This window comes from Podarcis erhardii (genome assembly GCF_964252035.2).
Source record: "Podarcis erhardii genome assembly, chromosome: 17".
In the NCBI taxonomy this organism is placed as follows: Eukaryota; Metazoa; Chordata; class Lepidosauria; order Squamata; family Lacertidae; genus Podarcis; species Podarcis erhardii.
The window spans coordinates 6,030,486-6,041,089 of NC_138515.1; the positions used below are offsets into that span (position 1 = coordinate 6,030,486).

The 10,604-nt window shown below is 48.4% G+C and overlaps 1 protein-coding gene across 1 annotated transcript; it reads left to right on the forward strand.

Moving 5' to 3' along the window:
* The first annotated feature begins 4,113 nt into the window (after positions 1 to 4,113).
* Positions 4,114 to 8,997, forward strand: RLN3 (relaxin 3). Its single transcript, XM_081845816.1, has 2 exons — positions 4,114 to 4,342; positions 7,628 to 8,997. Exons 1-2 carry the CDS (start codon positions 4,183 to 4,185, stop codon positions 7,882 to 7,884), a joined length of 417 nt encoding a protein of 138 aa, XP_081701942.1. The 5' UTR covers positions 4,114 to 4,182; the 3' UTR covers positions 7,885 to 8,997.
* Positions 8,998 to 10,604: the final 1,607 nt, after the last annotated feature.

Here is a 10,604-nt window from a genome sequence, read left to right on the forward strand (position 1 = left end):
AGTCCAAAGAAGTTATGAAATTTTGTTATGACATAACTAATGTTGTCTATTATCTGTGCATTTCTTTTATAAAAAAAAAACCTTAATAAATATTTATATATATATAAAAAAAGTCCCAACAGGCAGACAGAGCTCATTTAGCTCTATGTTGGATTCCACCCATTGCTTTTTATGCTGTACTTTTTATATGCTGCTTAGAGATTTTAAAATAATAAGCAGATGAGAAATCTTTTTTTCGGGCAGGAGATATAGAAGTATAATCAACTGTACCAACAGGCTAAAAAATAGCTTCTCTCCGTGGGCTGTTAGGCTGTTGACTGGAAAAGAAATTGACTTGCGAGGTGGTGTGTTGTTCGATATGAGATTGAGTGTTCGGGGGGGGGGGGGAGGCTTGTTTAATTTCATTGCACACAGGTCATACAATGACAATAAAGGTATTATTATTATTATTATTATTATTATTATTAAAATAAATCATCCCACAGTCTTTAAATTTTAACTGCTTTTAAATGTTTTCAGAGTGGTTCTATTTATAACAGCCTCATTTTAACTATTTGAAGTTTGCTACACTGAACCAGCAGCGGAGCAAGCCGATTGGGCGCCTGGGGCACCGCGCGTGCCCTGCACCCAGGGGGGGGGCCAGCCACCCAAGGGGGCGGGGCCAGCCATCCACTGGGTGGGGCCAGCTGGGGCAGGATGCTCCGCGGCTCCGAGGAGTCTGCTTGCTCCTCCCACTCAGCCACCCTACGGCTGAGGGTGAGGTGGTGGGCGGACCGTTTGGGGCAGCACAAAGCCTGTGGGCGCCCAGGCCACCGCTGCAGGCCCCACGGTGAGTGCCACCTGGCATTTTGTCACCCCCCCCAGTGGGGACACCCGGGGTGGACCGCACCCACCGCTGCCAGGAGATCCCCCAAACTACTTGCTCCTTCAACAAGAGTGTGACCCCCCCCCCAGCTAGAGCAAGCAGTACTATCGCTCAGCTGGATGGAAGAACCCCCCATTCACAGCATCTCAGCTTTGTCTGGACTTATTTTTAGTTTATTATCCCTCATCCAGCCCATTACAGTGGTGCCTCACAAGACGAAAAGAATCCGTTCCGCGAGTCTCTTCGTCTTGCGGTTTTTTCGTCTTGCGAAGCAACCCTACTAGCAGATTAGCGCTATTAGCGGCTATTAGCGGCAAAGCGGCGAAGCAGCTATTAGCGGCAAAGCGGCTTAGAAAAAGGGGGGGAAAGCGAAAAAAATCGCAAGACATTTTCTTCTTGCGAAGCAAGCCCATAGAGAAATTCGTCTTGTGAAGCGCCTCGAAAAATGGAAAACCCTTTCGTCTAGCGGGTTTTTCGTCTTGCGAGGCATTCGTCTTGTGGGGCACCATCCACTGCACCACCTAGAGAAGATGGAAAGGAAAAATAGCACTGGGTGCTGTCAGCATGCCGATGACAATGCCCTGAAAAACTCTATTCAGTACAGTGGTACTTTGGGTTACAGATGCTTCAGGTTACAGACGCTTCAGGTTACAGACACTTCAGGTTACAGACTTCGCTAACCCAGAAATACTACCTCGGGTTAAGAACTTTGCTTCAGGATGAGAAATTGTGCTCCATTGGCGCGGCGGCAGCAGGAAGCCCCATAAGCTAAAGTGGTGCCTCAGGTTAAGAATGGACCTCCAGAACGAATTAAGTTCTTAACCCGAGGTACCACTGTATAGACATTCAACCACTTGTTTCACAGACTAAAAGGTAAAGGTAAACGGACCCCTGACCATTCGGTCCAGTCATGACTGACTCTGGGGTTGCGGCGCTCATCTCGCTTTATTGGCCGAGGGAGCTGGCGTACAGCTTCTGGGTCATGTGGCCAGCATGACTAAGCCGCTTCTCGCGAACCAGAGCAGCGCACGGAAGTTAAAGAAGGATAGAACATTTTTTATGTATGCCACAACAGCAGCAAGAACACTCATCGCAAAGTACTGGAAGACACAATATCTACCCACCGTGGAAGAATGGCAGATGAAGGTGATGGACTATATGGGTTTGGCAGAGATGACGAGCAGAATCCGAGACCAGGGAAGAGAAACGGCGGAAGAGGACTGGAAAAAATTTAAAGACTATCTAAAAGAAATATTCAAAAATTAGTGAATGTTAGATTGATGCTGGATGAGAAAATTAGGGGTTAATAGCAGTAATGGTTAAGATAAAAGAAAATGAGTGTTAATAAAATTAAGTTGAAAGTAAGGGAAGGATTTGTTGATCAATTAATTAGACATGAGAATACAGAAAGGGGAGGTAAGAGGAAGTCGAGAAAGTAAGTTATAAGAAATTAAGAGTTGAAATTATATGTTTTGTATGTTTTTATTGTTATGTTTTATGTTTTGTTTGTTGTGATAAAAATCTGTGAAAACTTCAATAAAAAATTATTAAAAACAAAACAAAACAGAGCAGTGCACGGAAACCCCGTTTACCTTCCCGCCAGAGCGGTACCTATTTATCTACTTGCACTTTGTCGTACTTTCGATCTGCTAGGTTGGCAGGAGCAGGGACCGAGCAACGGGAGCTCACCCCGTCGTGGGGATTCGAACCGCCGACCTTCTGATTGGCAAGTCCTAGGCCTTGTGGTTTAACCCACAGTGCCACCCGCGTCCCTTGTTTCACAGACTACATTGGACCAAAACCCAGTGAACTATATCCCCAACATGCTTATTAGGCTCACTTAAGGGTGATTTACAATTTTGTACCGTAATAAAATTTAGTCAGTCTTCATGACCCTTGTCAAGACTTGGCTAATGCCTTGCCAAAAGTTAGCAATGTAAGAGCATAAGAACAATTCTGCTGGATTGGGCCCCAAAGGCTCATCTGGCCCATCAACCCCTTCTCATAGTGGCCATCAAGGTGCTGATGGGAATCCTGCGAACACGAAGGAAGCAGAACAGCCCCTTTTGCAGCCTTCAGAGGATACTTTCCCACAGGGAAAGCAGAATACAGCCAACATGGCTAGGAGCCGTGGTGGACTATGTGGACAAACAACATCTCAAAGCCCATGCTGTGGCCAAATTCTGATTTATTTACAAATACATGTAACTTATTTTTGTTTCATTATCATTGCCTCTCGTCCCCTGAACCGGACGTTCTACTATTTCTGTATGGTTTCGACAAAGTTTCTTTGTGTTGTTACGATTTATTTGCGTTTTTAAACAATTTATCTGACCTATTGTACCCGTAGGAAGAGCGTGATTACTTCTTTCCCCCAACTTCTCTTCTTTGGCCTCCCCAGCTATTTGTTCCCTGCAAATTCTCCTTGTTTTATATTTTATCTGTAAAGGTAAAGGGACCCCTGACCATTAGGTCCAGTCATGGCCGACTCTGGGGTTGCGGCGCTCATCTCGCTTTATTGGCCGAGGGAGCCGGCGTACAGCTTACGGGTCATGTGGCCAGCATGACTAAGCCGCTTCTGGCGAACCAGAGCAGCGCACGGAAACGCCGTTTACCTTCCCGCCGGAGCGGTACCTATTTATCTACTTGCACCTTGACGTGCTTTCGAACTGCTGGGTTGGCAGGAGCAGGGACCGAGCAACGGGAGCTCACCCTGTCGTGGGGATTCGAACCGCCGACCTTCTGGTCGGCAAGTCCTAGGCTCTGTGGTTTAACTCACAGCGCCACCCACGTCCCATTTGATATGTATCCCTGTTTAAAAAATCAACAAAAGTTAAAACAGTAAATGGGGGTGAAAGACTCGTGCAGTGTGAATAAGTACTCTCTGTCCTGAATCTTTTAACCTTCAATTTCAACGGGATGGCCTTGAGTTCAAGTGTTATGAAAGGGGGGGGGACACCTCCACTTCCTCCGCACCAAGCGGTACCTCCGTCAGTGCGCAGCTCCAAAAGGCCAGGTAAACACTGAACACAATTCCTCACTTGCCCTGCTGATAACAAAGAAAAGGTTATCTCTGACTAGCTAGCGTTATCAGCAGCAGTCATCCCGCCCCCACCCCTGCCCCCCCAAAACCCTGCCCAGTGTCCAAGAAAGGTCTACATCCCTCCCTGATGATAATTGAGTAGATAACCTTGAAGGACATCCTCAATCACTCATGATGGTATAAAGAGGAGCAAGGCACATTGAGAACAGGCAAGAAGGCAGATAGGAATTGCGCAACGCCCAGCATCTCTCGACCATCCTGCCCGAGTCCAGCCATGCCCAAGATCCTCCTGGCTCTTGTACTCGGGGTGCTGCTGTCTGAGTTGAGGCTGCCAAGTGAGGCCAGGACACCACCCTATGGTGTCAAACTGTGTGGCAGAGAGTTCATCCGCGCAGTCATCTTCACTTGTGGAGGATCTCGCTGGAGACGGGCAGGTGAGTGCTTGGAGAGCTGGGAACTGTTGACCGGAGGGGTGGGTGGGAGAGAGGAGGAACGAGGCCTCGTCTAGCCAGGACCAGTCCTAACATTGGGCAAGAGTGACACAGCTGGTTTTCAGAGGTCCAGCAAATTGTTAGTCATTTGATTTTACTACAGTGGTACCTCAGGTTACAGACGCTTCAGGTTACAGGCTCCGTTAACCCAGAAATAGTACCTCAGGTTAAGAACTTTGCTTCAGGATGAGAACAGAAATCTCGTGGCAGCAGCAGGAGGCCCCATTGGCTAAAGTGGTACCTCAGGTTAAGAACAGTTTCAGGTTAAGAACAGACCTCCAGAACGAATTAAGTTCTTAACCCAAGGTACCACTGTATTGTTATAGTTGCACTGTGGTCTAAACCACTGAGCCTCTTGGGCTTGCTGATCAGAAGGTTGGTGGTTCGAATCCCTGGGATGGGGTGAGCTCCTGTTGCTCTATCCAAGCTCTGGCCAAACTAGCAATTCGAAAGCATGCCAGTGCAAGTAGATAAATAGGTACCGCTGCGACGGGAAGGTAAACGGCGTTTCTGTGCGCTCTGGTTTCCGTCACGGTGTCCCGTTGCGCCAGAAGCAGTTTAGTCATGCTGCCACAGTGTCTGTCTGTGGACAAACACTGGCTCCCTCGGCCTGAAAGCGAGATGAGCGCCGCAACCCGATAGTCACCTTTGACTGGACTTAACCGTCCAGGGGCCTTTACCTTTTTTTGCCTTTTACTGCCAGAGAGTGAGGAAAGGGACTCAGGTGACAAAATAACTTGGCTACTATGCAGTTTGCCTGGATGCACCAATTGTTTATTTTATTGCATTTATATCCTGCTTTTTCCTCCAAGGAGCTCAGTGTGGCATACACAGTTCTCATTTAATCCCCACAACACTGTGAGGTAGGTTAGGCTGAGAGGCAATGACTGGCCCAAAGTAACCTCAATTAGCGTCATGGCCAAGTGCAGATCCCTCGTCTCCCAGGTCCTAGTCCAATGCTCTAACCACTTAACCACACTAGCTAAAGGCAGGTCCTGGTTGGGGACGCCTGGCTCAAGGTTGTGGGTGGTGGTGAGCTGTGCACAGCCCCAGCACAGATGCTACTGATGAGATTCTGATAAACAGAAGCTTTGCATGGAATTTGCCCTCCTAATTATGCTCAGAAATGATCTTCTGTGAATTATGACATTGAATACATGCGTGCATGAATGTCCAGTATGTATTTGACATTTGGCACCAGTATTTGATATCCAACGGTTTTTCAGTAGCAGTAGTACATGTTTTATATGCCCTATAAGATATCGAGCGACAGAATAATTTGGCCACAATAAGGAAATTTTGTCCATGGCATGATTATTTTCCACCTAGTCATTTTGACACTTCGGCACCCTATTTGCAAAATTTAACAATTCCAAAATACAGATGCGCTTTCACTTTCACAAGATTGAATATACTGCCTTCAGCTGTATTTGAGGGTCGATTTCAAAAAAATGCACTGGAAAAACGGTTACCGTACTTTTCTGTGTATAAGACTAGGTGTTTTTTTTTTACTAAAAAATAATATTTTTAAAAGGGAGGGTAATCTTATACACGGGCAATCTCCCCCCATTTTCTTAATTTTTAGTCCCCCAAAATAGGGGGCGTCTTATACACAGAGGCGTCTTATACATGGAAAAATACAGTATGTCCCTGTGGAGATGGCAGTATTGAGTCAGTGGCTCATGTGCCTCTGGCTTGAACTCTTTATGAAGATTTGAGGAGTGAGGTTATTACCCCTCTATTATTGTCCATGCCGGGTTGCTCGCCGTGTCCTTTCCTTTAGCAGATCAAGATAATCAGGTGATAGCAAAAACTGCAAGGTGTTTAGTGGGGGCACTTAGAATAAGATCTATTATTTGATTGATGTAAACCCCCCAAATGTATTTTCTATAGTTAAGTTTTTACCTCTATCTTCAGTACATTTTATTCTATTTTATTGCTATGGCTATGGCTAGTGGCTGATGCAAATAAATATTCTTCTGATTCTGATTCTGTTTTATATGATGGCTGACTTGTATTAGCATAAAGTTATTACTAATGTCATTCGTTCATTCAGCCACTCAGAAAGCATCCTCTTGAACAGGTGGAAAAAAAGGACAGTCAAATTTAAATCATTACTGCCAAATCATTTATTTGCTTACCATATTTATAGGCATCTTTGTTTAGATGACTGTCCCCCAGGCTCCTTTGTTGCTGGTTTCTTATTCTGAAATTTGAACTCTAGCTGAAAATTGACAGTTACATTGCAAAGTTTGAAAATTTGCTAGAACTGGAATTCGCTGAATGTTTTGCTTCAGCTCTGCTGTCCCCAATCCATCCCTTTCTTTCATATAGCATATTGGATTCTTAACAGGGGCATTGCTGGGTCCTTAAACGACTGTGGAATTTGAACCCGCAGGAGGCAGCGATGTCTCCCAACCGGGATGACTTTAAAAGAAGCTTAGACAAATTCTGGAGGTTGGTGGGACATGGGTGGCGCTGTGGTCTAAACCACTGAGTCTCTTGGACTTGCTGTTTGGAAGGTTGGTGGTTCGAATCCCCACAATGGGGTGAGCTCCTGTTGCTCTGGCCCAGCTCCTGCCAGCCTAGCAGTTCAAAAGCACGCCAGTGCAAGTAGATAAATAGGTACTGCCAGTGCTTTGTTTACCTAAAATAATGTTTGGGATACTCTCATTTTGACTCAAGAAAAATCACCATTTTTCTAGTTCAAATCGGGGGAAATAAATACAGTAAATGGACAAAAGTACAAAGATTCACAAAATGTTTAGGGGTATGCGTACCCCCAGAAAGAAAGCATTGGGTACTGCTGTGGCGGGAAGATAAATGGCGTTTCTGTGCACTCTGGCTTCTGTCCCGGTGTCCTGTTGCACCAGAAGCAGTTTAGTCATGCTGGCCACATGATCCAGAAAGCTGTCTGTGGACAAATGCCAGCTCCCTCAGCCTGAAGTGAGATGAGTGCTGTACCCCACCGTCAAATTTGACTGGACTTAACCATCCAGGGGTCCTTTACCTTTTTTACCTCTTATGTTCTTATGACTCAAGGTGCAGGTCCATGCCATGACACAAATTTGCATAGTATTTGCTTACAGATGCAAATTTAGGCTGACTTTCAGAAAATACCCCTGGTAGGGATGGCATGATTTTTAACCCTGATCTCTCTTTCTGTTTGCTGAGCCACATGGATTGTGCCTGCTCCTCCCAATTTTCCATATTGGCTTCTCCTTGCAGGAAATGTCGGTGCCCTCCCCGGAGGAGATTCTGCAGAAGCCTTTGCTGCAACTTCCTCATCCAATGAATGGGTCCCGATCCACGCCCCGCCGAAAGATCCGTCTGACTATTATGGGAGCTGGCATGGCCAGCAGAGCCACAGTCCCTCGGAAGAAACCTGGGGCTTTGACCGTGGAGCCCGAGATGTTTTGGCAGGACTGAGCAACGCTTGCTGCAAGTGGGGCTGTAGCAAGAGTGAAATCAGCTCCCTGTGCTAAAGGGCGGCGTGCGAGGTTGAGTGTGGGTGTGGGTGTTTGACAAAAAGGGAATTCAAATATTCAAATATTTGTAAACTTGAAGCTCAGGCCATCAGACACAAAAATGTGCACACAGCTGACCATAAATATCTCTATTAAAGCTCCACCCCTTTCACCAAGCTAGGAAAATGTGCCCAAGAATTGTAATTCCCAGCATCCTATGAGACAAAGTCTAAATCACTGAGCTTCTTGGGCTTGCCGATCAGAAGGTCGGCGGTTCAAATCCCCATGACGGGGTGAGCACCCGTTCCTCTGTCCCAGCTTCTGCCAACCAAGCAGTTCGAAAGCACTCCAGTGCAAGTAGATAAATAGGTAACGCTGTGGTGGGAAGGTAAACGGCGTTTCTGTGCACTCTGGTTTCCATCACCATGTTCCATTGCACCAGAAGCTGTTTAGTCATCCTGGTCACAGGACCCGGAAAGCTGTCTGTGGACTAACACCAGCTCCCTTGGCCTGAAAGTGAGATGAGCACCGCAACCCCATAGTTGCCTTTGACTGGACTTAACCGTCCAGGGGTCCTTTACCTTTACCTACCCCACACTGGCATACTGCCAGACAGCTCTCCTAAGTGGCTGCCTACACAATTTGAGTGGGATTTAATGATTCTGGCAAGTCCCAATTAATTGACAAATTCCCACTCTACCATTACTTCCCTTACGCTGCTCCTCTCCTACAGCTGCTGTTGATAAACCTGAAGTTTGTGTTCCTACAGCCATTACTGCAATAGGAAACCAAATGGACCTGCAGTCACAGTAGAACAAGGAACCCTCCCAAGTGGTGCAGCAAAACGCTCACGAGGAATGTGTCAGGCCCTGGTCTCTTGACGGGTGTGTGTTTGTGTGTGTGTGTGTGTCAGTGTCCGTCGCACGTTTGATCTTACGAATGTGCAGCTGAGTTTTGATTTGAGTAGGATGGCATTGCATTGCAAGCAACAGTCTTTGCCCTGCTGCTGCTTCTCTGTTCATCAGTTCCTTCTTCCTGGAGAAAGACAGTGTCTGTTTTCTTTTAAGATTGCACATTACATGAAAGCTGAAATAAAAAGCTGAAATGAAACAAAACAGAGAGATGAACTTTGTTGACATGGAGGGTAACAAGAAGGCCCTTCAAGGTGGATTTAATAATCATAATCATAATCATAATATCAATGTTGATGACATAAGCAGGCCTAAAATTAGAAATGCCGCAGCAAGTTTGCTTAAAGTATGTTTTAAACCAATTGGTGGGGGTTACTCCATGATGGTGCCATCAAAGCGAAATTTCAGAGAAGCCAATGGCCTCCACTAAGCAGAATGGGCAAGAGGGCCCTCAAACACAGGAAGGCTAGCTTACCACCATTGTGACATATATCACAACCCAAAGAGTCCCCCCCGCCATTAAATCCAGAATCTAAAATGACCAAGCTGCTCCACTGTCCACCCTATGAGAAGTGCCTGAAGAATTCTGAGCAGATTCTGAAGAGTTTCGATAAGACCAACGAAATCTCTCAAGGTGGTTCTTGCATCTGCACATACTTCCAGTCTGTCCAAAGTTTCATTAAAGCCCTGGGTATTGAAATTGGCATTCCTCGTTCAACTGGGCTAGGTAAAGAGGAATGACTCTTGTGGGTCTAACCAACTGAATGCTGTATGCCGGAAGTTTTCAACCTTTTTGAGTCCACGGCTCCCTTGACCAACCACCTTCTTTCTGCGGCACCCCTGTGGCAGTGGCGTAGCGTGGGGGGTGCCAGGGGTGCCGGTCGCACCGGGCACAACATCTGGGGGGGGGCGCGAGTCCACAGGGAAGGGACAAGTTCCTTCCTCCGCCGGGCTCCCCGCCGCCACCGCCAGCCTTGCGCCCTAGCGCGCGCCGCCGCAGCCGCTGCGGCTGCGCTCCACTCACTGCTCACAGGAGGAGCAGCCGCTGCAGCAGCGCCGACGCCGCCACCAACACCTGGCCGGGCACGGGCAGCCTCCGCACCCCGACGCCGATGCCATCCCCTCGGCCCAGCCACAGGCGGCGGCTGCTTCTGCCGACTGGGAGGGAGGAGAGCTCCGAGGGGCCTCGCCGCGCCCTGCTCTCCCCAAAACCCTCCGAGAGGAAGCCGGCGGGCGGGCAAGGGTCTCCCGGCGGAAGGGGGCGCCGCTGGCTCCGGCTCTCAGCACAAGTCTCAGCCGCGGGGGGGGGGGGGGTCGGGCGAGGACGGAGCACGGCTGGAAGCCCCCGGACCAGGCCGGGGGGAGGAGAGGTGCTCGCCAAGCCCGGATCTGGAGCACTTCGGAGTGCGGGCTCCACCTACAGCCCAAGGAGAGGAGGGGGCGGGGAGGCGCCCGAGGGGAGGGGGCTTCGGCTGCCTCGGCCCGCGAGGGCTCCGCAAATAATAAATTTAATAAATTCCTGCTGAGCCTTAAGGGGGGGTCCTTGTCTCCTTCGCTTGCCCCCAGCCCCAGTGGCGTAGCGTGGGGGGTGCAGGGGGCGGCCGCAACATCTGGGGGGGCGCGCTCACACTCGAGTGCTAAAATCCAGGGGTTAGGGGGCGCAAATTACTTGCCTTGCCCCGGGTGCTGACAACCCACGCTACGCCACTGCCCTGTGGGGCTCAGGAGCCCAGTTCTGTCAACCCTTGCTTGCAGAGCTGGCAATCTCTTGTCCTTTTTCGAACACCCTCCCTTGTGGAGGGTTCCCTCAGCCTCCTCTCCTCTCCC

Coding starts and splice junctions, on each gene's coding strand:
- RLN3 (XM_081845816.1), top strand. CDS start 4,183: ATGCCCAAGATCCTCCTGGCTCTTGTACTCGGGGTGCTGCTGTCTGAG. Junction 4,343..7,627: donor ATCTCGCTGGAGACGGGCAG/GTGAGTGCTTGG, acceptor TTCTCCTTGCAG/GAAATGTCGGTGCCCTCCCC.